The sequence below is a fragment of the Colobus angolensis genome, unplaced genomic scaffold (genome assembly GCF_000951035.1).
Source record: "Colobus angolensis palliatus isolate OR3802 unplaced genomic scaffold, Cang.pa_1.0 Scaffold113, whole genome shotgun sequence".
NCBI classification, from domain to species: domain Eukaryota; kingdom Metazoa; phylum Chordata; class Mammalia; order Primates; family Cercopithecidae; genus Colobus; species Colobus angolensis.
Genome location: NW_012112364.1, coordinates 4,252,080 through 4,279,951, shown reverse-complemented (window position 1 = coordinate 4,279,951; position 27,872 = coordinate 4,252,080). Strand labels below are relative to the sequence as shown.

Sequence of the window (27,872 nt, the reverse complement as noted above, 5' to 3'; positions counted from 1 at the left end):
TTTTCAAATCACATTTTGGTTTCATTTTAGCTCAGAATCATTCGATAATAAATTTGTAAGGGGCTACAATGGGCAGGGTCACTGATTTTTTTTTTTTAAATCACCAATCTTTTTCTTCAGAATGTACAAATTCGTTTTCTGTAACTAATCTCTAAAATAAAATATCCTAATGTAGCCTACCTTTTTTCTGAGACAGAGTCTCACCCTGTTGCCTGTTGCCCAGGCTGGAGTGCAGTGGTGTGATCTCTGTCATTATTCTAGTACTACCCCTAGTTTTTTTGTTTTGTTTTGTTTTTTGTTTTGTGTGTTTTTAAAATGTAGCTTTTGTAGTAAGGTTTGAAATTGGGAAATGTGAGTGCTTCATCTTTGTTCTTTTGTAAGATTATTTTGACTGTTTCAGGGTTCCTTGAAATTCCATATGAATTTTAGGTTCCTTGAAATTTCATATCAATTTAGGATAGGCTTTTTCACTTCTGTAAAAAATACCATTGAATTTTGACAGAAATTGCATTGAATCTGCATATCACTTTGGGTAGTATTGTCATGTTAACAATAGTAAGTTTTCCAGTCTATGAACGTGGAAGGTGCTTCCATATATTTTGGTCTTCTTTAATTTCTTTCAACAGTGTTTGATAGTTTTGAGTGTACAAGTCTCATGCCTCCTTTGTTAAATTTATTCTTAAATATTTTAGTCTTTTTGATATTTTGTAAATGGAATTATTTTCTTAATCTCCTTCTTCAATTGTTCATGGCTAGAGTATAAAAATAGAGCTGATTTTTGCATGTTGATTTTGTATCCTGCAATGTTGCTGAATTCATTTATTAGTTCTAACAGCTTTTTGTGGAACCCTTATTGTTTTCAACATGTAAGATAATGTCTTCTACAAAAAGAGGTAGTTTTGCTTCTTCCTTCCCAATTTGGATGCTTTTATTTCTTTTTCTTGACTAATTTCTCTGGCTAGGACTTCCAGTACCATATTAAGTAGAATTGGTAAATGTGGGTATCCTTGTCTTCTTGATCTTGGGGGAAAGTAAGTGTTCAGTTCAGTCTTTCATCACTGGATGTGATGTTAGCTGTGAATTTTTAATATATGACCTTTATCATGTTAAAGAAGTTTCCTAGTTCATTGAGTGTTTTTATCATGAAAGAGTGTTGGATTTTGTCAAAGGCTTTATCAGCATAAATAATTTTGTCACGTATTTTTCCCATTCACTTTATTATTGCTTATTGTATTGACTGACTTTTGTATGGTTAACTACCATTGCCTTCCTGGGATAAATCCCACTTGGTTGTGGCGTATAATCTTTTAATATGCTGTTGAATTCAGTTTGCTACTATTTTGTTGGTAATGTTTGTCTCTATATTTGTAAGGGATCTTGAGCTGTAGTTTATTTTCCTCATAGCACTTCTCTCTGGCTTTGGTATGCAGCAATGCTAGCCTTGTAAAATGAGTTAAAAGTGTTCTCCCCTCTTCATTTTTTGGGATGAGTTTGAGAAGTACTGGAGTTAATTCTTCTTTAAGTATTTGGTTGAATTCACCAGTAAAGCTGTCTGGTTGTGGGCTTTTCTTTTTCAGGAAGTATTTGATTACCAGTTCAATCTCTTCGGTTATATAGATCAATTCAGATTTTCTGTTTCTTCTTGTATCCATTTTGTTAGTTTATGTGTTTCTAGGAATTTTTCCATTTTATCTAATTTGTCCAATTTGTTGGCATATGACTGTTTATAGTATTTTCTTATAATCCTTTTTATTTCTGTAAAGACTTTAGTAATATTCTCTTTCATTTCTGAATTTAGTAATTTGACTATTCTCTCTGATTTTCTTAGTCTAAAGTTTTGTTGATTTTATTGGTCTTTTCAAAAAGTCAACTTTTGGTTTTATTTTTTCCATTATTTTCCTATTCTCTCTTTCATTGATCTCTGCCCTAGTCCTTCTTACTTCCTTTCATTTGCTACCTTTTGGCTTAGTTTGTTTTTTTTCCATAATGTTTTAAAGTGGAAGGTAAAGTTATTGACTTTAGACCTTGCTTCTTTTTTAATGTAGGAATTTATTGATACCAATTTCCCTCTGAGCCCTGCTTTTGTTGTATTCCATAGTTTTGCTATGTTGTGTTTTTACTTTTATTCACCTCAAAGTATTTTCTAATTTTCTTTGTGATTTTTTCTTTGACCCATTGATTATTTAAGATTGTATTGTTGAATTTTCAAATATTTGTGACTTTTTCAGTTTTCATTCTCTCGTTGATTTCTAATTTTAGTCCTTTATGATTGGAAAAGCTACTTTGTATGATTTCTGTCTTCTCAAACTTATGGACACGTGTTTTGTGACTTAACAGGTGGTCTATCCTGGAGAAGGTTCCATGTACACATGAGAATGTGTATTCTGATGTTGAGTACCTCCTGTCATTCTTAGAATAGAATCCAAACTTCTCACAGCCGCTGTAAATCCCTGCAGGAATTGACCCCAACCAGCTCTTCTGGCATAAAATCCCTCCATTCTTCCCCTAGCTCTTGCCTAGGAAGTATTTTTGACTGACTTATTAATTAACATAATCTTTAGTTTAATGGCAGTAATGTATCTTTTGATAGCCTGTGAAACAAGTACATGATGTACCTTTGTGGAATGTTTTTAAATATGTGGAATAATCTTCTACATGAGTGTGCCCAGCAGCACTATTCACAAGAGCCAAAGCTGGGAAAACCCAGATGCCCGTCATCTGAGAAACGTCTTAACAAAATGTGGTGTATCTATACAATGGAATATTACTCAGTCATTAAAAAATGAAGCTCTGATACAAGCTACACCATGGATGAATCTTTAAAACATTATACTAAGTGAAAGAAGCCAGACATAAAAGGCTGTATAACACTGTATATCCATTTATATGACATATGCAGAATAGGCACATCCATAGGGACAGAGAACAGATAGGGCTTGCCAGGGGCGAGAGGGATGGGGGAAAGGGAGTGACCACTTAATGGGGATGGGATTTCCTTTTGGGGAGGTAAGAATGTTCAGGAATTAGTGGTGACGGTGGCGTAACATTGTGAATGTATTCATCTTCTTAATAGTAAATCTTATGTATATTTTACTATAATTTTAAAAATCAGTTCAATTTAAAAATTGTAGATATGGATATAAATGGAAGAACAAACAGAACAAGCTTTTTAAAAAAAATAATATTTCTTTTGGTTATTGAAAAAGAAACATAGTCCTAAGACTGTGTTTTAGTCTAAAATTTAAAAAACATAAATGACATAGGCTTATTCTTTCACATTTATCCAGTGTCAGAGTGCTTGGTATAAAGTGTATTTTACAAATTCAACTATTTTGTTTATTGGCAGACTCTACAGTGGTACATCTGGAATTCATATGTTGAGTGTTGCATAGATATTTTTGCTTAACCAGTTTAGATGAACAAGATAAAGCTTACACTCCAGAAGTGTATGCCTGTCTCAGTTAAGATTGCAGAGAGCTCTTTGTTAATAATTTTTTTTTTTTTTTTTGAGGCGGAGTCTCGCTCTGTCACCCAGGCTGGAGTGCAGTGGCCGGATCTCAGCTCACTGCAAGCTCCGCCTCCTGGGTTTACGCCATTCTCCTGCCTCAGCCTCCCGAGTAGCTGGGACTACAGGCGCCCGCCACCTCGCCCGGCTAGTTTTTGTATTTTTAGTAGAGACGGGGTTTCACCGTGTTAGCCAGGATGGTCTCGATCTCCTGACCTCGTGATCTGCCCATCTCGGCCTCCCAAAGTGCTGGGATTACAGGCTTGAGCCACCGCGCCCGGCCAATAATTTTTAAAGAACATGACTAGAAATAGATTGATCATCAGGTTTTAATTTTGTTAAACTTTTATTTGATTTGGGCTTTTTGGTGGTGGTGGTGCTGGTAGAAGAGCACAGAAAGCAATGGATTGATTGAGTTGTAATTTACTTGAAGCAAATATGAAAGTCAAAGATAAAATATTTCAGTGAAAATATTTTTAAATGTCTCATTTTTGTGTTTATATTCCAGTACTTATTGCTAATTGAATTGCATGTGTCAAAACACAGTCACCAATCAGTAAAAATGCTTGCATTTCCAATTATGTTGGAGTTGCCAGAGTGATACGCTCTACAGCAGGAGACCAGGTGTGTTCTTTTCATGTGCTGAACTCTCTAATGAAAACCTAAGGCACTAATGAAATCTCCAAGGTGGAAGCCCAGACAGAAAGCATAATTAGTTCATTTACAACTTGATCTTCCCTACTACATTTATTCAATACTCATTTTATGATACCACATAGACCTTTAAAGTAACACTTAAAAATGAAGTTTATAAGCCATATGTTGTTTTTTACTGTAATAAAATTCAATAGCCTCCTTAATCTAGGGTTTAGATAAAACAGGTTGGATTTGTAAAGCCATGCTTGTGTTTTAAATTAGGTCAAGCTATATTGTATATGTTATCTGATTAACTAGAATATACTGGTCTATACAGAATCTGAACCAGTTATCCTTCACACTATAGTCTTTTTTTTTTTTTTAAACTCTAAATGGTTGGGAAGAACATAGCATGCTTTTAAAAAAAAAAAAAAAAAGCATAAGTTTTAAGAGTCAAACTAACCTGAGCTCAGATCTAGATCCAGCCACCTAATGGTTGTTTGGCATGAAAAAGTATGTTGAGATACATATCGACTTCTCTGTCTATGAGATACTTTCTGCACAGAGTTATTACAGCACCCAGAAAGTGGGTATGTAGGGGCTGGCCCCTGCACGTGTGGTTATGTGGTAACTGTGATGGCATTGATGATAATTCAGCTACCTTTCTACAAAAGACAAATACAGTCTCCTGTGGTTAACTGCTCTCTAGCACTCACTGTTCTCTCCATACCTCTGTCTACTGTTGGAGGGGAGTAAGTAAACATGTCAGATTAATACGACTAATTTGGTAAAATGATATCAACACTTAACTGTCCCCATTATCCAGCTCACCTGACAGTTTCTGAAACTGGTCCCAAAGCACTTGTGTTGGATGAAGCGGTTCACCTCCTGAAGGCCTTCCCCTTTTCTTCTTTGGGCATTCATTATACATCAGTCATCATTTTATATCGATTGTTAACTGAGATTACATTTGGCATATAATAAGATCCTTCTGTGATGACTCCATGAAGCGCTACTTAAAATGGACTAGAGAAGGCCAAGTTTTTGTTTGATATTCATTCCAAGGATGTGGTCAGCGGTCTCCATGGATTATCTATCGATATATCTGAGCCACCCTTGCTCTCTCACACGTGGCCTGATTAACTGCAAAGAGTAAGTGCTTGCAAACAAAACTGTTCTTTGCTCCAGTTGTTCCCATCTGCACTGTCATTAGCTACGTAGCCCAAGGTGGAAGGTTATTAGACAACCAGTGAACACATCATTGGCGTAATCTCATCTTATTGATTGGACAAGTCCCCATTAAGTCACCTTTCTGGAATACTTGGGGTTTTTCCTTTTCTTTCATAGACGTTCATTCATTCTCTTATTTAACACATATTTATCAGGCACCAGTCATGTGCCAGGAACCCTTATAGATGTTAAAAATACAAGCAAAACTCCCTGCCCTTTTAGTGAGAGATGCAATTGGCTAGGATAAAGGCTAAGCTGCTGTAACAAACAGACCCAGAAATATCGTGACCTCTTAAGATAGAAGTTTCTCTCTCTTATTTAGCATTTCAGCCTGGGAAAGCAGCTCTGCGACAGGATGTCTCAGAGCCCAGCTTCCTGCCCCTTGTGCTAAGCCAGCCTTAGACATCTGCTTCCCACAGAGAATCAAGGCTTGGCTGCTGCATTCACCTCCCTGCTCACAGTCAGGGGCACGTCTAGGTCAAGCAATGGCTCCCTGAGTGGAGGTGAGCCACACATAATGCACACCCCGTTGGCCCACTTTCCCCCCCACTGACGCAAACCTGCACACGGTCAGGCGCAGCTGCAGTGTGGCTTCTCGCTGGACCTAGCTTCACCACAAGCCTAGTGCGTGTGTTTGAGAAGCAGGATGGGATCTCCAACTGCTACCTTGGCAGAGAATGACAGTGAACGAAACAAGTCAAGTATACAAAATGTCAGATGATCCTCAGTGCTGTGAAGGAAGAGAAAGCAGGGCAGTGGGTAGGAAGTGCTCGGGAGAAACTGCAATTTTAAATAGATTGGTGGGAAGCCTCACTGAGGTGGTGACGTTTGCGGAAGGACTCCGGCAGCTGAGGTGCAGTTCTTGTGGCAGTCTAGGGGAGCACTGCGGACAGAGGCACTGACAGGTGAGGAAGATCTGTGGGAGGGGCAGGGAGTGTGTTGTGGGATTTGCTTGTAGACGGGGGCACATGCTTTGGACATGGTGAGTTGAAATGCATCTTTATCCACGCGGAGGTGCCAAGTAGGCGGTGGGTTGTGTGACTGTGGAGTTTGGGAGAGCAGATCAGACTGGAAGGAAAATTTCAGAGTACTGAAATCCAGTATCTGACTTCATCATTCATGTAAATGCCACGCTCATGTCTGCAGGGAGAGCACAGCCAGGCCACAGTGGCCACGCTGTGTCCCCCCACAGGGGACTTTCTGGGCAGCATGTTGGAGTGTGCCTGGCAGCTGGTTCCGCAGGGCTTCACCTGCCCCAGTACAGTATTCAGGCCCTTCTGCCTCAGTGGGTCGTGGTGGCTGCATGAGGAGCCTGCCCAGGGAGGAAACTGAGATTAAGAGCTGTGAAAAAAAAAAGTCTTGTTTGTGACCAGGGTGGAAAGTGGCAAGAGCCAGGTTTTGGACACCAGTTCCCTTCCTCCCAAGCAGCCCCGCCTGAATGGGGCCCTTTGTTAGGAAAATTCTCCAGGAAGAAGGATGTTTTGCTGAGCAGGTTTTTAAACATTGCATAGTAGGAAGTTGGAGAGGTTAAGCAAGTAGGGAGTAGCAGCAGAAGGCAGAGGAGGGAGCCTGACAAGCCCAGGCGGAGTCCAGCTGTGACTGCCCCTGCGCATCCTTTCCCATTTCCCTCCCTACTGGGGCCCTTTCCAGATGCAGTCACCGCCACAGAATGCCCCCCTCCCTGCCCCAGGACACCCAGTCATTGCTCAGCGTGCTCACTGGCCCCACGTCTGATCACAGTGGCCCTTCGTGCAGACACCGACCCACGGTGAGGCGGAGGACCCTGAACATTTCCATGGGCCGGTGATGCTGCGGAACCAGCTGCCGTGCGCACTTGGCCGCTCTGCTGTCTGGAAAGCCCTGTGACTGCTCTGTGGCCTTGCCGAGTTCTGGGCCCTTAGGTAAACAAACGTGAGCTGTACTTTGGTTATCACTACCCGACAGAATGTTTTGATCTCAGAAGCTACCTGCATCTGTGGAGCAGTGCGGTCTACTGGAGGGGCTCAGGTCTGAATCCAGTTTTCAAGCTGCCGCTGCTTTGCTGTGTAACCTTGAGCACGGGACTCAGGGTCGTGACTTTCTTGCGTATCAAATGAAGCTCATCAGTGAACGCTCACCGCTTTACCTAGTGAGGACGGTGAGGCACTGAAGGTGTGTTAGAAGCGGTCTCTGCAGAAGCTAGTGGGGACGGCTTCGCCACCTCTGTGGCTTGCGAATAGCTTCCTCATTTGCAGCATCTGAGAAGTCGCTCTTGCCTTTGTCCGGTGTGACAAGTGTCTCCAATATATGTATTTCAAGGCTTTCCAGCTATGCTTGCAGCTCTTTAGGAGATGGAATGTGGGGAGAGGATGTGGATTTCTGCACCTCGGTCTACTCCAAAGAAGCTCAGTTGGGACTTTCTAAAAACACTTGCCAGACGTTGCTGGAGACCTCCATTTCCTTTTCTTCTATTCTTCTGTTCGATTTGCTCCAACTTTTTTAATGCCTTGTAGGATGTCGTACTCAGACACCTGGGACATAATTGTTCAGTTGAGTTGAACTCCTAAGGAGATGCATAATATAAAACTGAACCCATGTAATGTAGGTAAAATGTAAGCTGAAAGAAAACAGTCCCTGCTCTGAAGTAAATTGCTAAAAGGTAGTGCTAAGATTATGGCGGAATTTAATAACTTAATTGGTTAGAGTAAGAAATATTTTGTGTTCTGGAAAAGTTAAAAACTTTCCAAGACATGTGGACATTCCTATTTCCACTTCTTCAGAAGTACTGTCAGAATCCTAATGAGATACGGGCAGAATTCCTGGCTGGCATTCAGTCTGCCTAGTGAACTAGAACGGGGCATTTAGTCAAGGCATGTGAGTGGAAAGAATCTTTCATCTCAGTATCATTGCCACAGGTTAGCAAAACAATACCTTTTCCTTTAGAGCAGATAAGGTCTTTTCTTAGGAATTATCAGCAATATCTCAATTAACAAAAACTTTATAGACTGGAAGCCACTTTATATAGCTAGTATAAATCTGCCCCCCCCCACCAGTGCCTTATTTTTGGTTTTGTTTTGTTTTTGTTTTTTGCTGCTCAAGTCAAAAAGAATTACAAGAAAGTAGTTTTTTTTTTTTTACTAGAAACTGAAAAGAATTCGTTTCTAGCGCTGTTCTAAAATCAGATGATAATCAGTGCAATCTCCTATTTATGTCTGCATTGCTATATGTGACAGAGCTAAAAATGATGAACCAAAAATGACGAACCCATTTCCTAGAAAAAAAGAATGTTTGCTCTAAGTGTTACCATAAACTTGTACATATAATAAGCAAGAATCAAGAAGGCAGTTTCCAGAGCCCTATTCCCATGAGGACTCTCTGAGGGTGTTTGATCAGTAAGATGCCTGTTGTTTTATACGTGTCAAAAATCAAGAAGTAAAACTTGTATATTTTTCTCGTTCATCTTTAGATGCCACTGCCTGGGGAAATGTGTGGAGAAGGCGCATATTGGATGTACTGTTCCTTTAAAATTGATATCACTGTGGCAACTAGATACCATTGGCATTACACTATTGCGCCCTATAGGATGCGTGTTAACAAGGCATGTTTAGAGAACATCAATCCTGAGTTACAAACTACCAAATTAAGAAGGAAATCTCCACTTTGGGGACATTTTAACCTACCTGTAAGTTAGAGACAGTTCCTTTTATACTAAGGAAAATAAGTTGACGAATACATTTTAGAAGGATTTTAAACAATAAGAACGTAAAGGACTCTAATTATGATACTACTTGAACCCCAGATCCCTATTCTTACCAGGATTTTTCTGAATATCCAGTTCTGTGTCAGTTGATGAGCTTCATGGTTACAACACTTGGGAACTTGGACGTCCTGCACTCAAATCCTGTATTAAGCTTCATTTTTATGACAGCTCTTGCTAAAACCCCATATTGTGTAGGGCTGGGTTATTTGACCAAAAATTTAAGCTAAGGAGACTCTTCTCACTCTGAAGTGAACACCTTCCTCACCAATGTAAATGACAGTTTCCCACAGCTTCACCATTTCATCCAGATAGATAATGTTTTCATTTCCAAGTCACTTCCCTTCTCTGTGGCTGCTATTTCAACTTGCGTGGGATGCAAGTTCCTCTCCAGTTATGCATTTTCAGTGTTTGCACAGCTGTGCTTGTGCTCATGTGTCCTTCTGTGCTCTGTCCACTGATAGAGGCTGTTTCAGATTCGATTTAATCTCTACCAGGTCAGGGCTGTGATTTTTTTTTAACGTGCTGTATAATGAACATTTAGTGTGTGCCGTTTGCTTATTACAGTGCTCTATAGAGTTAGAAGTGATGAAATATACTCTGTGAATATTAAATATGTTTGCAAATAAATGTCCTTTAAAATGTATGATTGGATTCTGAGCCCTATTCGTCCAAGCCCAAAACATATGGTGTGTGTGCCTTCCCAGGTGGCAGTGAGAGACTTTTATACGTGTGGCCTGGAATCACTGAGACTGGAAATACCAAGACCCATGCTCCAGATGATAGTGCCTGCTATCCTGTTTTCATGATTCAGTAATATTAACCCAAGTGTTTCTCTCTGGCTCTAGCCTCAGTGTCATACAATCTTACTGGGAGTGAGGGGTGTGTAGCCAGGGAGGAGGAGAAAGGCAGCAGATGACAAATCGGCTTGTGTTTAGGTGCCAACTTGTACAAATACAGACACAGACCTTCAGTCTCAAGAGCTGCAGTGTCCATTATGATAGCCATTAGCCACGTGTGGCTGCTGAGCATTTAAAGTGTGGCTGGTCTGAATTGAGATGAGCTGTGTCTTTAGAACAACACTGGATTTTGAAATTTTAATACAAAATAGAGAATGTAAAATATGTCAATAATTTTTATATTGAATGCATATTGAAATGCAATATTTAAGATATATTGGCTAAGTAAAATAGACTAAAGTTAATTTTACCTGTTTCTTCTTTTTTTTTATTTATTATTGAGACAGTCTCACTCTGTCATCCAGGCTGTTGTGCAGTGGTGCGATCACAGCTCACTACAGCTTCATGGGCTCAAGAGATCCTCACAACGCAGCCTCCCAAAGTGCTGGGATTACAGGCATGAGCCATCACATCTGGCCTCCCTTTTACGTTTTAAATGTGGTTTCTAGACAACCTGAAATGACACATGAAGCACACATTATACCTCTACCTGGAGTAATCCTCAGTTGAGGGCAGTTTCCCATGGTGAGCGGCACCTGCCGGGGAAGCAGAGTGAGGGCTCCTCAGCTCACTCAGGGCATCTCTTTCTGCCCCTCTAGGTAGATTTCATGCTGCTCTTAAATCTGTTTCTCTCAGATTATGTTGGGGTTAGTTAAGTAGGATATGCTGTTTAACTGTACTGGATATAGATCTCTGATTTAAATGAGTTTATCCTGGTACCCTCAGGATAGTTTTAAAATGCTAATTATTCTCATCATCATTACAGTGGCTAATGATTCTACAGCACAGCCAGTCCTCCACACTTCATATAACGCCTGAGTCAGTCACTGTTATTACCTCCATTTGAACAGATGGCAATTGAGACTCAAGTCAGTGTCTCAAGGTCATACAGGTAGAGGTTGACCCAGGCCATGGGGTTCAGAATCTGCCCTGAACCACAAAGCAGTACCACCCTCTAAAATAACATCTATTTCTCGACTTTCTTAGCACATGACTATGCCAGCCTTTCCATAGTGTAGTAACAGTATTAACTCTTTTCTCCAAAACTTCAATGTTTTCCAGTAGTTTAACAGCTAAGGCATTCAGAGATGTTTACTGTCTCAAAAACTGGGGTCTACTGTAATGTTCTGGATGATCCAACTCCTTGTTTTCCCCTAAAGTTGCCCAAAAAAGGATGCATGCATTCAGTCTGCTAAAAAATGTGCAATTCCAATTAAATAAAAAACAGTAGTTCCCTGCCACATGCCAAGTACTGGGCAACCAGAGATAAAGATGACAGACCCCCAGCTCACAAAGAATTCTGCTCCGGTGGAGCTGAAGGCAGCTTCTAGTAACGCAATGTGTTGACGGCTGTGTGTCTGTTGTGCCATGGGAACAGAGGAGAGGGACACCCAGCACATTGTGGGGTGCGGGTAAAGGTGTCCCATTAAAGACATCTTCTGGGTGGAGAGGTGCTTGAGCCATCTTCAAATATCTCATGCTGGTTTCCTCACAGCATGGGAAGGCCACTGGTAAGGGTGCCCGGCAGCTTCGCGGTAAGCACTGCATCTGCGGTTGTTCAGAGCATGCTGACCCTGTGGTTTCAGGTGCCAGCAAGGTCAACCTCGTGAAGATCGCGTCCACAGCCTCCAGCCCACGTGACACGGCGCTGGCTGCCATCATCTGCAGTGCTCTGGCCACCGTCCTGCTGGCCCTGCTCATCCTCTGCGTCATCTATTGTAAGAGACAGTTTATGGAGAAGAAACCCAGCTGTAAGTTCTGAGCTCATTACATTTCTTAGCATGTGGAGGAAGGGCATTTATTACCATTGTCGTGCAAGTGTTCCACAAGAGACTTGGCTGAGACAAGCGCCAGCGAGCTGTGAAAGAACACAGGGCATAAGAAACACAGGTGATCCCTGAACAGCAGAGGGCTAGGGGAACAGTTAAGAATCCACACGTCAGTGTTGACTGCCCGAAAACGTAACTACTAATAGCCTATTGTTGATGAGAAGCCTTACTGGTAAACAGTCAGTTAATATATCTTGTGTATTTTTTTGGTTTTTTATTTTTTTGTTTTTTTTTGAGACAGAGTCTGGCTCTGTCACCTAGGCTGGAGTGCAGTGGTGTGATCTCAGCTCATGGCAACCTCTGCCTCCTAGATTCAAGTGATTCTCCTGCCTCGGCCTCTGGAGTAGCTGGGACTACAGGCGCCCACCACCACGCCTGGATAATTTTCGTATTTTTAGTAGAGACGGGGTTTCACCATGTTGGCCAGGCTGGTCTCGAACTTCTGGCCTCAAGTGATCTGCCCTCGTCGGCCTCCCAAAGTGCTGGAATTACAGGTGTGAGCCACTGCACCTGGCCTGTTACATGTATTATGCCGTGTATTCTTACATTAAAGTAAGCTAGAGAAAAGAAAACATTACTATGAGAATCATAAGGGAGCCAAAATAAGATTTACTCTTCATTCAGTGGAAGGGGATCGTTGTAAAGGCCTTCATCCTCATCATCTTCACACTGAGTGGACTGAGGAGGAGGAGGAGGAGGAGGAGGAGGAGGAGGGATCGGCCTTGGTGTCTCAGGGTGGCAGAGGCTGAAGAAAATCTGTGTATAAGTGACCTGCACAGTTCAAACCCGCATTGCTCAAGGGTCACCTGTAGAACTCACTGAGGTTGCACAACTTTGTAAGGAGACTTACAAGGCTGTGATGTCCCTGTACCATTAGGCAAAAATAAAAATCATTGTCAGTAATGGCAACATTAGCACCCTACATTTTGAACTTTCTTAAAAAATTATTTCATGTCTGTGCTTCCATATGAGAAGTCATCAAACGTTGGAAGGCTAGCTGACTTGTTCTTTAAAAATACGAAAGCTAGAATGGTACAGGTCTGCACTGGATGTTCACGGGACTCCCCTGGAGAGGAGACCGTGTTCCCTGACAGAGTTCTCACCCCTCATTTAGGGTCTCTGCGGTCTCAGGACATTCAGTACAACGGCTCTGAGCTGTCGTGTTTTGACAGACCTCAGCTCCACCAGTACGCCCACAGAGCCTGCTGCCAGTGCCACCGTGACTCAGCGCAGACCTGCGGTAAGTTCAGCAGGGGAGTGCCCTTAGGAGGCCTGGAGGTGCCCAGAGGCTGAAGCAGCAAGAATTGGTCCTGGTTTATTCATCTCACAGCGAGGTGGCTGTGTTGAGTCTTCTCCACTATCTCCTGTTGGTTTGGGTGTTTTAAGTCTCTTAAGTATTAAAAAGGAAATAAGCATCTCGTTAAAATTCTAGAATTTTTCAGCAACTTTTGGGGCATGTTTGTCTTTCTTGTTTTGAGTCAGTTTATTTAAAATCATGGTCGCCTTTGGTAGAGTAGGAGTTTATATCCTTTGCTGTCTGGTTGATTCAAACCAAACACTAATATGCCTATTTTAAAAATATGTCTATTTAAAAAATATTATCTATTTTTAGAATTTCTTAAGAGAGAGGTGAGAAGTCCATTTCAAGGTTTTACACAAACCATAACTGTCCCTTGGACTACTGACAGAATGGAAGTTTAGGAAAGTGATTCAAAGGGAAACTGGTCTCTAACTTGGGCAAATAGGGGCAAAGGTAATACCAACTTTTCTTAAACTTTTATTTTAGGTTTTGGGGTACATGTGCAGGTTTGTTACATAGGTAAACTCGTGTGACACATTTCTTTATTTTACAGATTATTGAATCACCCAGGTGTTAAGCCTAGTACCCAATAGTTACTTTTTCTGTTCCTCTCCCTCCTCCCACACGCCACCTTCAACCCCATTGTGTGTTGTTCCTTTCTTTGTATTCACGTGTTTTCATCATTTCGCTCCCGCTTATCAGTGAGAACGTGTGCTATTTGGTTTTCTGTTCCCACTTTAGTTTACTGAGGATAATGGCCTCCAGCTCCACAATCTCATTCCTTTTTATGGCTGCGTAGTATTCCATGGTGTGTATGCACCACATTTTCTTTATCCAGTCTGTCATTGATGGGCATTTAGGTTGATTCCATGCATTTGCTATTGGGAATAGTGCTGCAGTGAACATTCGTGTGCATGTGTCTTCATGGTAGGATGATTTATATATTTAGGTATATACCCAGTAATGGGATTGCTGGGTCAGGTGTTAGTGCTGTTTTTAGCTCTTGGAGGAATTGCCGCACTGCTTTCCACCATGGCTGAACTAATTGACACTTCCACCAACAGTGTGTAAACCTTCCCTTTACTCTGCAACCTTGCCAGCATACGTTAGTTTTTGACTTTTGCGTAACAGTCATTCTGACTGGTGTGAGATGGTATCTCATTGTGGTTTTCATTTGCATTTTTCTAATGATCAGTGCTGTTGAGCTTTTTTTCGTGTGCTTGTTGGCCACATGTACGTCTTCTTTTAAGAAGTGTCTGTTCATGTCCTTTGCCCAGTTTTTGATGGGGTTTTCTCTTGTAAATTTAAGTTCCTGATGGATGCTGTATTTTCTCCCATTCTGTAGGTTGTCTGTTTACTCTGATGATAGTTTCTTTTGCTGTGCAGAACGTCTTAAGTTTAATTAGATCCCATTTGTCAATTTTTGCTTTTGTTGCGATTGCTTTTGATATCTTTGTCATGAAATCTTTGCCCATTCCTATGTCCAGGATGGTGTCGCCTAGGTTTTCTTCCAGGGTTTTATAGTTTTGGTTTGTACAGGTAAGTCTTTAATCCATCTTGAGTTGGTTTTTGTATATGGTGTAAAGAAGGGTTCCAGTTTTAATCTTTGGCATATGTCTAGACAGTCATCCCAGGATTTATTGAACAGGGAATCTTTCCCTATTGCTTTTGTCAATTTTGTCTAAGATCAGATAGTTGTATGTGTGTGGTCTTATTTCTAGACTCTCTATGCTGTTCCCTTGGTCTATGTGCCTGTTTTTGTACTAGTACCATGCTGTTTTGGTTACTGTGGCCTTGTAATATAGTTTGAAATCAGCTAACATGATGCCTCCAGCTAGGTATTGAAGGAACTGTATTTGTTCTTTTTGGTTAGCATTGCCTTGGCTAATTCAGGCTCTATTTTGGTTCCATATGAATTTTAAAATAGGTTTTTCCTAGTTCTGTGAAAAATGCCTTTGGCAGTTTGATAGTAATAGCTCTGAATCTGTACATTGGTTTGGGCAGTATGGCCACTTTAATGAAATTGATTATTCCTATCTATGAGCATGTGATGTTTTTTCATTTGTTTGTGTCTTCTCTGATTTGTTTTTGCAGTGTTTTGTAATTCTCTTTCACCTCCCTGGTTAGCTGTATTCTTAAGTATTTTATTCTTTTTGTGGCAATTGTGAATGGGATTGTCTTGCTGATTTGGCTCTTGGCTTGGCTGTTGTTGGTGTAGAGGAATGCTAATGATTTTTGTACATTTTGTATCCTGGAACTTTGCTGAGGTTGTTTATCAGCTGAAGAAGCTTTTGGGCAGAGACTGTTGGGTTTTCTAGATATGGAATCATGTCATCTGCAAACAGGGATAGTTTCACTTCCTCTCTTCCTCCTTAGATGCCCTTTCTTTCTCTTGCCTGATTGCCCTGGCTAGGATTTTCCATGCTATGTTGAATAGGAGTGGTGAGAGAGAGCATCCTTGCCTTGTGCCAGTTTTCAAGGGGAATGCTTCCAGCTTTTCCCCAATCAGTATGATGTTGGCTGTGGGTTTGTCATAGATTGCTCTTATTATTCTGAGGTATGTTCCTTCAATACCTAGTTTATTGAGAGTTCGTAACATGAAGGGATGTTGAATTTTATTGAAAACCTTTTCTGCATCTATTGAGATAATCACATGGTTTTGTCTTTAGTTCTGTTAAGTGATGAATCGTGTTTTATTGATGTGTGTATGTTGAACCAACCTTGCATCCCAGGGATGAAGCCTACTTGATCGTGGTGGATTAGCTTTTATGATGTGCTGCTGGATTCAGTTTGCAAGTAGTTTATTGAAGATTTTTACATTGGTGTTCATCAGGGATATTGGCCTGAAGTTTTGTTTGTTGTATCTCTGCCAGATTTGGGTATCGAGATGATGCTGGCCTCATAGAATGAGTTAGGAAGGAGTCCCTCATTTTTTTTGGAACAGTTTCAGTGGGGATGGTACCAGCTCTTCTTTGTTCATGTAGTAGAATTCGGCTGTGAATCCATCTGGTCCTTGACTTTTTTGGTTGCTAGGCTATTTACTACTGATGCAATTTTGGAACTCATTTTTGTTCTGTTCAGGGAATCAATTTCTTCCTGGTTCAGTCTTGGGAGGGTGTATGTGTCCAGGAATTTATCTGTCTCTTCTAGGTTTTCTTTTTCTTTTCCTTTTTTTTTGAGACGGAGTCTCGCTCCATCGTCCAGGCTGGAGTGCAGTGGCCGGATCTCAGCTCACTTCAAGCTCCACCTCCCGGGTTTTACGCCATTCTCCTGCCTCAGCCTCCGAAGTAGCTGGGACTACAGGTGCCCGCCACCTCTCCTGGCTAGTTTTTTTGTATTTTTTTGTAGTAGAGATGGGGTTTCACCATGTTAGCCAGCATGGTCTCGATCTCCTGACCTCATTACCCGCCCGTCTCGGCCTCCCAAAGTGCTGGGATTATAGGCTTGAGCCACCGCGCCCAGCCATTTTCTAGTTTGTGTGTGTGTAGATGTTCATAGCAGTTTCTGATGGTTATTTTTATTTCTGTGGGGTCAGTGCTAACATCCCTTTTGTAATTTTTAATTGTGTTTATTTGGATATTCTCTCTTACTAGTCTAGTTAGCAGCCTATTTCTTCAAAAAAAAAAAAAAAAACTCCTGGATTTTTAAATATTTTGGGTGGTTTTTCATATCTCAGTTCTTTCATTTCAGCTCTGATTTTGGTTATTTCTTGTCTTCTGCTGGCTTTAGGGGTGAGGTGATTTGTTCTTGCTTCTCTAATTCTTTCTGTTGTAATGTTAGGTTGTTAATTTGAGATCTAACTTTTTTATTTGGGTGTTTAGTGCTATGAATTCCCTCTTAACACTCCCTTAGCTATGTCCCAGAGATTCTGGAATGTTGTATCTTTGTTCTCATTAGTTTCAAAGAATTTCTTGATTTCTACCTTAATCTTAGTATTTACCCAAAAGTCACTCAGGAGTATGTTGTTTAATTTCCATGTAATTGCATGGTTTTGAGTGATTTTCTTAGTCTTTACTTCTATCTTTATTACACTGTGGTCTGAGAGTGTGTTTAATACTAACTTTTTTTGCTATATATTTCTATTCCTCAGCACGTGTTCTTACACTTACACATCCCACTCCCCCACCACCCTACCACCTCACCTCCTCTGCAAATTAAAACCCTCTATGACCAACCACCCTCTCTACAAGTCTGCCCCAGTTCCCCTGTCCTCTTATTATTTTACAGTTCTGTTAGCACCCATGGAAGCAATACTAATAGCACCATTTTGTCTAATAACCCATCTGTATTTGTTTTAACCATATCCCATTAGATTAACTTGTCCTCTTGGAACTGTCTAATCAATCTTCTCAAGAAATTGTCAGTTAAATGTTCCAATCTCATGTTGTATATACAGCCATGCATTGCTTTTATGCAAACCTTGTAGAGTGCACACAAACCTAAATGGGATAGCCTCCTACAGGGCTAGGCTATGTGGTGTAGCCCATTACCCCAGGCTACAAACCTGTACAACATGTGACTGCACTGAATACTGTGGACAGTTGCAACACAATAAGTACTTGTGGATCTAAACATAGAAAAGGCACAATAAAAATATGGTATTATGAACTTCCGGGACCACCATGGTATTGTTGGGCCATCATTGAACAAAACATTGCTATGCAGCATATGGCTATACGGAATAAGCAGCTTTCATTTTAATTCTTTTTCTGCTAATTATTACTATCTCCTGTTTTAGGAATGGGTGAAGAATAGGATACAAGACTTTCTGTGGTGTGTGGATCTAGTTTTGCCTTTGCCTACACAGATAAGACCCTTAGACACTATTAATGGTAACTGTGTGATCCTTAAACGCCCCCAAGCATTACATTTTCCTAGATATGATACCATGGACACTGTCACTAGTGTTAGAGTAAGCAGGAATACTTTCTGGAGAAATGAACTCTAATTTTACATTTTAAATGTAATACAACGCAGTTGGTATAAACTCTGCCTCACCTTACTTCAGTCTGAGAAGAAAGATTAAATATACAGATGGCCTTGTGGCATGACCTCCTGACAGAACACTGGGGCCGGAAATGATCCCCAGGCCCACGCCCTGGGTCAGTGCAGCTTATGTCAAGTGCTTCCTCCCAAATGGCAGATGCTTTTTTCCCTTTAACTTTTTATTTTGACATAATTTCAGGAATCTGACATAGAACAAAGAACTCCCACATGTCCTTTACCGAGATTCCCCAAATATTAACATGCTGCTGCCCATGTTCACACTGGCTTTATCCCCTCTCTCTCGTGTGTGTGTATACTTGTTTTTCATTTTCTATTTTAAATCCAGTTGCAAATATGATGTCCCTCTCCCCCTTAGTACATCAGTGTTTGCTTCCTAAGAACATTTTCTCTCACATAGCAACGGCACAATTATTAAAACAGGAAATTTATGTTCATTCAGGACTATCATATCATCTACAGAGCAGAGTCACATTTTCCTAATTGTCCCAGTATTGTCTTTCATAGCGAAACAAAATTCTGAAAACTTCTGTCGGATTTAGTTGTCAAATCTGTTTGGTCTGTTTTAATCTGGAATAGTCTCCTAACGTTTGTGTTTCATGATTTTTTTTTTTTTAAAGTACAGGCCAGCACTTTTCAACGTTCTACAGTTTTGTAGAACGACACTCAGTTTGGGTTTGTCTGATGTTCCTCAGGATTCGATTCAGAAATACTGCGGAGGGGATGCTGGGTCCTCAGCGGACTGTGTCAGGGGGCAAGGTTGTCTGTCTGGCCCATGCCTGGTCAGGCTAACCTTGGTCACTTCATTAACAGGGTGTCTGCCAGGTTGCTCCAATGTAAAATGTCTGCTGTTCTCTTTGTAATGAATAAATATCCTGTAGGGGATACTTGGAGACTGTGTAAATATCCTGTCACACCCCAAACTTTCACCCCGTAGCTTAGCGTGCTCTGATGATTCGACTGGAATCAGTCGTGACTATGGTGGTTAACAAATGCTGGCTTTCTAATTCCATTTTCCACATTTATTAGTTGGCTTCCTATGGTAAGAAGGAACTTTCCTTCTCCATTTATTTATTTATATACCTTAGTGAGTTTAGACTTGTGGACTGTATTCAGTGGGTTGCAACCCTTTGGTGTCACTGTTTATTCCAATGCTCGTGTCGCCCGGCGTTTGGAACTCCCTTCCACTTGGCTCATGTGCCATTGTGACACGTCCGCATTATTCTTTTAGCACTTTCTTACTTTCTGCCACCAGAAGTCCCAGATTTGTCGTGTACTTTCCCTGGAATCAGCCTTTCTACAAGGAACGGCAGTGCCTTTTGCTTTAAAAGTTTTGAAATGTCCCATGATGAGCATGACACACGTTTGTTAAGTGGCAGTAAACCCTGGTGAGTTCGGCAGGTTCAGAGCACTGTATGTTTAGATGGTCCGGGCGGAAGCCTTGCTTTGAGGGAAATGTAGATGCAGGTAGGCCAGTCATCCTGTTTCACACAGGCTTGCGATTGCATCTCAATATCTGGCATTCACTTTTTAAAAGGGAGACTGTAGTTTCATAATTTTTTTCCTGTTTGTAAAAGTAAAGAGATATTCCTCATGGGAAATTTGGATACACACAAACATATAGCTATATATGTAAATGTATAATTTCTTCAATAGCTGTATATGTAAATATATAATTTCTCCAAGTCTTCCTCTGTATGTGTGTCTGTGTGTGTGTGCGCGCGCTTTAGTGTGTTTGTGGTTCTAAATCAGAATGATATATATATGTATAGACAGTGAGAAATCAAGAAGGCTGTTGAAAAAGATGAGTGTTTATGTTCTGCTTCTAGGATTGAGAAGATTTATTTTTAAATTTCTTATCTAATCTCTTTATATTTTAGATTTTTAAGCTTATATTATCTTTGTAGCACAAAATATACCAAACTTCAGTGATATATTCCGTTTGTAAAGCTGTGTGCGCGTATCTACTTATTCCTTAAGTGACACCGCTAGCAATAAGAAGAAATGTGTCTGTGTGTATGGAGTTAGAGGGTCCGAACAGTCACGCTCTCGTCTGTGTTAGGAGGCCACTCAGCAGGAAAGTTGTCCTGCTCCTCCTGTCCTTAGTGGGGCGAGAGTCTTGTTTTGTGCTCTCCCACAGACTGCTGTATTCCTTCTCCCCACTTCTTATTGTAGTGAAATACACATAACATAAAACTCACCATCTTAACCATTTTCAAGTGTGCAGTTCAGTGGCGTTAAGTACATTCTCACTGAGGTGCAACCATCACCACCATTCACCTTCCGGAACATTTTTCATCCTCCCAAACTGAAACCCTGTCTTCATTAAACAACAGCTCCTGGTCTCCCCATTGTCCCAGTCCCCTAGCATCCCCCCTTCTTCATCTGTCTGTATGAGTCTGTCTACTCTCGGTACCTTATGTAAGTGGCTCATCATTTGTTTAAGATGAGAAAAAAAGAGAACCTTGTATTCCTTTTCCCCCAAAAGTCACCCAAAGGGGAACATCTAAGTTTCCACGAGGACTGTTGAAGTGTCACTGAAGTGAAAGCTGCTGGAGGGAGGCACTGTGCTTCACACCTGTGCTGTCTTCCCTAGGGCCGGTGCACTTGCTCCCATCCTTGTGCTGTGACAAGGCCTGCAGCCCCGACCGGGCGACCGTTGGTTGTGGGGTGCATTCTGCGGCCAGTCTTCAGGCGAGGTAACTGGGTGCTTTCAATCAATCATTTCATATCCGCCTGTGCAAGTATGCATTCTACTAATGTACCCATTTTCATCTGAAACGATGGAAACATCACCTCTTAAATATTAACGACATTCTGGATATTGGTGGGGTGCAATTCTCAGGCAAGAATTAGGTAGGTCTCTCAAGGTCACTCATATCCAGTACAACATTCTTTATACTTTACTCTTCATTAATTTTATTTTTGTCTTATGTCCATGATTTTTGACACCTCTGTCATCTGTAAGTAATTAACATGTAAGTAGTTTTTACCCATGGACTATTATTTTAAAATTTTAGAACAGCACTCAGTCAAACTCAGATGAGACCCGGGAAACTGCATGTTTTAGACGTTGGATTAAGTATAACTATATTAATTAGAAGGAGGGGTCAAAACTCAGTTTTCAAGTAAATGGAGTAATTTGACTTACTGTATTGAGGCAAGTTTATAACAATAGGAAACACTAGAATTCTGACTCAGTATATAGACATTTCATCTAGAAGACCTAACATTACGGCTGACATGCTTCTTTGTAGTCGTGTTCTTCCCATCACAGACTTTCAGCTCTTTTGAATGTGTGTGCAGAAACGCAGGCCCAGCCGGGGAGGTGGTGCCAACTTTCTTCGGGTCCCTCACGCGGTCCATCTGTGGCGAGTTTTCAGACGCCTGGCCTCTGATGCAGAATCCCATGGGTGGTGACATCTCCTTTTGTGACTCTTATCCTGAACTCACTGGAGAAGACATTCATTCTCTCAGTCCAGAACATGAAAGCTCAACGTCTTTGGCTTCAAATAGCAGTCAAGATTTGGTTGGTGGGGCTGTTCCAATCCAAGCTCATCCTGAAAACTTTACAGCAGCTACTGATTTATCTAGATGTAACAACACACTGGCAGAACCAGCATCAACTCAGGAGGCACTGACTACGAGAAGCCAGCTAGATCAGGAGAGTGGCGCTGTCATCCACGCAGCCACTCAGACGTCCCTCCAGGTAAGGCAGCGACTGGGTTCCTGTGAACATAGCACTGACTTACAGTAGACCAGAACTCTGTTCCCAGCACAAAATTAGGGGGAACCTCATGAGATTTTTTTTGTATCTTTCATAATTTCTTGTATGTTGTAGAATATGTTTTAAAATAAATTTCAAGTCTTTTTTTAAAAAACGAACACAGCTAATATATAAGAGCAAAGTGTACAGCTGCATTCTTTTATTCCTCTTTGTAAGTACAATCATTTAGCACAGCACCTGCTGCCTCCTTCCCTGGTTGAGAGAGATGAGTCGGATATGGGAGCATCTTGCAGACAATTCCTGACCTTCATTTCTTCCTGTTATATGTAGTTATATATATATTACTTATGCCCAATACTTAAATGTACTTCATTCACTGCCAAGTTTCTGTGAATTTAGGTCTCCTAAAGCTGCTCTTTTCCCTCTTCTCTCTCTTGCTATTGTTTTCTGGACCACTCTACTTTGACAGATTGATTGATTTGGCTGGAAATTGAGTGTTGGTTGTGACCTGAGACCAGGGCGTAAGACCCTCTCAGGTGGAGCGGTTTAAAATCAGGTTCGGGTGGAGCGAGGGTGGCACCTGCAGAGAGATGGGGCTTTCTGCATGCTGCAAAACTGGAGGCAGCAAAGGATGCTGGGATAACCTGGCACGGCTCTGCTTTCTTCAGGTGAGGATGTGGCCTTTGCTGATTTTGACCTAATGTTTGTAAACATTTCCTCAAATGGAAGCGCATGTATTGTTAGTGTAGGTTCTAGAAGAAAAGTGTCAAGTCTTGAGTGTAAAAGGGCAGAGTCACAGCAACAGTCCAGCTCCCAGGCCCACAAGACCCTGCCCCACAAAGAGGTCGCTGCTGTCACTGCCTGTCCCTCCCTGCCCCAGATCAGGGCTGCGGGTGCTGAGGAGGCAGCTGAGCCTGCTCCAGAGGCGTCTCACTTCCATGTGATTCTGTACGCTGGCCTGATCACATCAGAGACTTAGTGCAAAGTCAAAGTGTGAATGCTGATGTGTTCCTTTTAAGATCAGTTCATAAGTTACGTACCGATCTAAGTCTGCAGTACTTGTTTTTTGTTTTTCGTGTTTGGGTTTTGAAACGGGGTCTCTCTCTGTCGCCCAGGCTGGAGCCTAGTGGAGCGATCACAGCTCACTGCAGCCTCGTCCTCCTGGGCTCAAGCCATCTTTCCACTTTGTTTGCTTTTTTTAACTACAAAAAAAAAAAAATTATCTGGAGAATTTATAGGGGATTCTATAGAGAAAACATTCTTTAGCTTTGGAGGGGAAAAAATTGGTTTTGTTCTCAAAATGGCGGAATGGAGAAGTAAGAGAAGGGAGACGAGTGAATGAAGGGAAAACAAATCAGGCAGTTAACACATACAGAGTATCTACCTCTGAGCTTTGCCTGGAGTTAGGAAAGGCTGTTCACTGGTCTTGTTCTTTTGAGCCATCCATAATTAGTAAAATTGTTATGATAAGAAATAAGAAAGGCTTAAGAATTAACCTAGTTGAGTGTAAGTCTTGAGAATGGACTGTGCCCCACACAATGTAGGAACTGAGAGGGCCCAGCCGCTGAGAGCATGTAACGAGCCCTTCACAGCAGAGAGCGTCCACTGATGGATCAGAGGATGCTAGAAACAGGGGGAACCCGCTGCTCAGCAGCAGAGGGCTCAGCTGCCGCCCAGCAGCACTAAATGAGGGGCCCTCGCCCCGTCTAGTGCATCGTCCGCGCCTCTCTCGTTAGGAGAGCATCTGAGGAGCTGGGGCTACAGTGCTGCCAGCTGACTAATGACTGTTTTTCAGAATTTTGTCAGGAAACAGAATTACCACTCACCTTAATTTTGTAGCTCGTACCCAAGTTTGTGATGTCAGTTGCCGAGACTAAGGAAGGAAACGGCTTCATACAAGGTCATCCCGGAGCCACCTCATTGCCTGCTTGTGTCTGTTGGTGGTGCGGTGGGGACAGGACTGTATAAGCACTGTCATCACAGCTGTATGGACATGATATTTTAGAAACATGCTTTAGGTGGTGAGATTGGCATATAACTACTCATTAACTCTTTCTCAAAGACACGCAGGGTAGTTCTCATGATTTATATATACTTTCAACTCAAATCATTATGAAAAGAAAGTTACAATTACATCTAAACTGAACCTGATGAGAAAATATTACATTCAAGTTGCACAGCATAATAATTTATTAATGAAAGGTTTTTACTAACTTTTCAAGATGTGTAGTCCTATAATTGTTAGGTTAATTTAGATAAATCTAAGTATGACATTGAATGTAAAAAAGGAATTGTTAAAATATAGACCATTTTGATTTTTCCCCTATAATAGTAAATAATATTTTGAGCCCATTTTAAGAGATAATAATTTCCAGATGCTGGAAAAAAAAAAAAACAACTTCAGTTGCACTTAATAATCTGTGAAATGTAGCAAATGAACCTTAAGCTACGGCAGGCCTTTGGGGGCGCGGTCCCGCTATTTCAAGGTTCAACCAAGTGTTTAACTCAAGTAGTTTTGCTTTTTTTTTTCCCCCCCAATCTAAATTCAAAAAACCAACCCACATTTTCCCCAACAGGCTAATTTTCCAACTAGAGGACACATTCACTTCTCATAAAGAATTTGATTTTAGGCTGAGGCAGGAAGATGACCTGAGCTCAGGAGTTTGAGGCTGCAGTGAGCTAGGATCACGCCACTGCACTCCAGCCTGGGCAACAAAGCAAGACCCTGTCTCTTAAAAAATAAAATACAGTAATTTGATTTCAGCAGCTCACTATGATGAACCAAAGCACAGGGCTTCGCGTTCACTTTATCCATTCCACAGGTTCGTGTTCAGTTAGCTTGGCTCCATGATGTGGGCTTGTTCGTAGCTCAGGAAAACAACGTGTGTCCATCTGGGAGGTGGATAAGGAGCAGCGGTGGCTAAACAGCACTTCTCTCTTTATGTGGTGTGAGGCCATGATTTCAACGCATGATGCATTTGTTTCCAAAACCTGCATTTGCACACACTAGTTTTCTTGTGGGTGATTTAAGATCACCCATAATCTGATGACAGTTATGGTTCTAGATAAAGTAAATAGGTGTGAGAGCCTTCTTGAGTTTGTACGACTCGATTTGAATCAAGTTTTCTATACACATCTCTCCAGAAGGGAACAAAACTGAGGTATTTGGAACAATTTTTGCTGAGCTATTTGAAAGAACAAAGCCAGCCTGTGTACTTACAGGAAAAGCATTTCTTGAAGTTGTTTTTAATCCAACATTTAAAATGTCAACAGGAACAGACAGAAAGAAGGTTAGAAAACATATGAGCGGCCCCTGGGTTCTAGCGTTTCCATCTATTGAAATCTCTACTTTTTCCTTATCGGCAAAATGAGGATAATTTGCCTCCCACAGAAGGGTTAATGTAGTTATTGTAACCATGTCAGTTAATCAACATATTTGATAAAACTATCTCCTGTTATTGGAAGTATTTCGTAAGATTTGACTTCTAGATAATCTCCTTAGACCTAGGAATAATTTTTTGCATACACTTACCTGGTATGTCACCAATGCCACGTTCGTGGTGAGTGAGTGAAGGGGTTAATACATGAAGTAAATGTTCAGTGATTTCACTTGCACACTTCGTGCATTGAGGTCACTGCCTTTTGTGATAAGGACACGTCTGATGGCTACACTTTGCTGAGGATATTTTCCCAATGAGCATTGTGAGTATGCTAGGGAGACTGTTGTAAGATAAATCTTATCCCCAACTATTTCTGAACGTTCTCTAATAGTTTAATGGAAGTTTTACATTCAAAGACTAAGTTGGCAGATAAAGAATGGCACTATTCATTCATCATATTTGTTCTTTGAAAGAAAGGAAATACAGAATCCTAAAATATTTACCTACAAATGCTTTAAAGGAACACAGTACAGAAGAAGGACGCTTTAAATGTTTGAATAAGGTTGAAAGCCCACAGAAGAATGGTTTGTTAATACATTATGATTGCTATGGGTTACAGTATCGTCTTTTAAGTACTCTGCAGTGATTGGGTGACTATGAATTGTTATGAAAACCTTTATTTATCCTGAGATTACACGGGTAGCTGGATATTTGGATACTATTGAATGAGTTTCTTGTCCATGTGCTATTAAATTCATGTATACTACTAGTAAAAGTTATGCATAATTCTTTACCATTGAAATTTAGCAGATTTAATTTATAAGACATTGTTTCTAAAGCTTTCTTTCTGTTGCTGTTTTAGGAAGCTTAAAGGACCTGCTTCTTTCTGCAGTAGAAGTGTGTGCTGGAACCCAAAGAGTACTCCTTTGTTAGGCTTATGGACTGAGCAGTCTGGACCTTACATGGCTCCTGGGGCAAAAATAAATCTGAACCAAACTGACGGCATTTGAAGCCTTTCAGCCAGTTGCTTCTGAGCCAAACCAGCTGTAAGCTGAAACCTCAATGAATAACAAGAAAAGACTCCAGGCCGACTCATGATACTCTGCATCTTTCCTACATAAGAAGCTTCTCTGCCACAAAAGTGACTTCAAAGAAGGATGGGCTGAGTTGGCAGCCTATGAGACTGTGGACATGTAACAAGAAACAGAAATGCCTTCGTGCTGATTTTCATGGTGACTGAGGTTTTACAAGACTGAAGACCCAGAGTATACTTTTTCTTTCCAGAAATGATTTCATGCCGCCTGTGCAATGCCAGATGAATCACCTTAGCTTTTATGTAGAGTGAGTTCAAAAGTGACCGTTTCTGTTTCCGAAGGACACTTTCTCGTCATCTAAACTGATTCGCGTAGGTGGTTAGAACGGCCCTCATACGGCCTGCCTGAATCTTGGGTTTATTTGGCGAAGTTGACTGAATCAGAGGAATCAGACAGAGGAGGATAGCTCTTTCCGGAATCCACGGTTCAGCCTCGGTCTGGTACACACCCGCCGGTGCTGATCTCAGGAGCACCCCAGGGCCGGGGAATGTGGCTGAGAAAGGGCAGCCCATTGCCCGGAATTAACACACATTGTAGAGACTTGTATGCAAAGGCTGGCATATTTATATGAAAATGAGTGGATATAGAAACATTTGTTCCATCTGTCCCTCTGCCTGAGCTTAGAAGATTATAGAAAAAGGGTATTTATAAACATAAATGACCTTTTACTTGCATTGTACCTTATACTAAAGGCTCTGGAAATTACAGCTTAGCAGCTTCCCGTGAGAACACACCGCGTGTTAGGACGAGAAGAAGATGCTCCATTTGTAGGGTTTAGATGAAGCAGCTGTAACTGCCCTCGTGTAGTTTGACCAGGACATTGCCGCGCTCCTTCCACTCGTGTAAGATTAGTTAGCACGTCATCTCCTACTTCTTAAATCCGTGCTGGATTTCAGAGGATGGAGTTTCTTTCTGTTAAGGTGCTCTATCCCCTACCATCGACACACTAGCACTGTCCCTAGAGCTAAGACAGAAATTAACCCCGTTCAGTCACAGAGCAGGGAGTGCTTCATTCGCTCTTAATCTTTATGCCATGGAGAGGACTTACTTGAACAGGGCACTTTTTTAGACTTTTGAACATCAGTATGTTCGAGTGCACTACAATATTTTGGTTTGGAATTGCCCCATCCAAGTCACTGTCTTTTAACATTTAAACGGAATATTAAAATGTATCTGTCTTTCCTAGGACATTTTTATCTTCTCATGTCTTACCCACGGTTTTCTCTCTTTGTGAAAGATTAGTAACATTTAATGAGCCCTTTTTCTTGCGGCCTTTTCTCCGTAGTTTGAGGTTTGGAAATGTGTTTACTAGCTGGCCTGTGTCTGGTACATCTCGTGACCTCAATTCCCTCACCTGAAATAGGAAATGAGTGTTTCATTGTAGCCCCCAAGCTGTCATGTCAGCCTAGTGCCTAGTCATAATTAATTGATTTTTCCTGGATTACTTATTTTTTCAAGTATAAACCAATGAT

The 27,872-nt window shown here is 41.2% G+C and overlaps 1 protein-coding gene across 4 annotated transcripts in view; it reads left to right on the top strand.

Annotated features, from left to right (window-relative positions):
• Positions 1-27,660, top strand: part of TNFRSF19 (tumor necrosis factor receptor superfamily, member 19) — a 103,687-nt gene extending 76,027 nt beyond the window's left edge. For 3 of the 4 annotated variants that reach the window (XM_011958835.1, XM_011958818.1, XM_011958826.1), the window contains 5 exons: positions 11,653-11,817; positions 13,010-13,135; positions 20,796-20,898; positions 21,506-21,908; positions 26,169-27,660. In XM_011958835.1, the coding sequence (XP_011814225.1) occupies positions 11,653-11,817; positions 13,010-13,135; positions 20,796-20,898; positions 21,506-21,908; positions 26,169-26,177 (806 nt within the window). In that variant the 3' untranslated portion in view covers positions 26,178-27,660. Of the gene's footprint in view, positions 1-11,652; positions 11,818-13,009; positions 13,136-20,795; positions 20,899-21,505; positions 22,082-26,168 lie in introns of those variants that run through there. The other variant, XM_011958811.1, reaches the window with a different exon arrangement.
• The last annotated feature ends 212 nt before the right edge of the window (positions 27,661-27,872 follow it).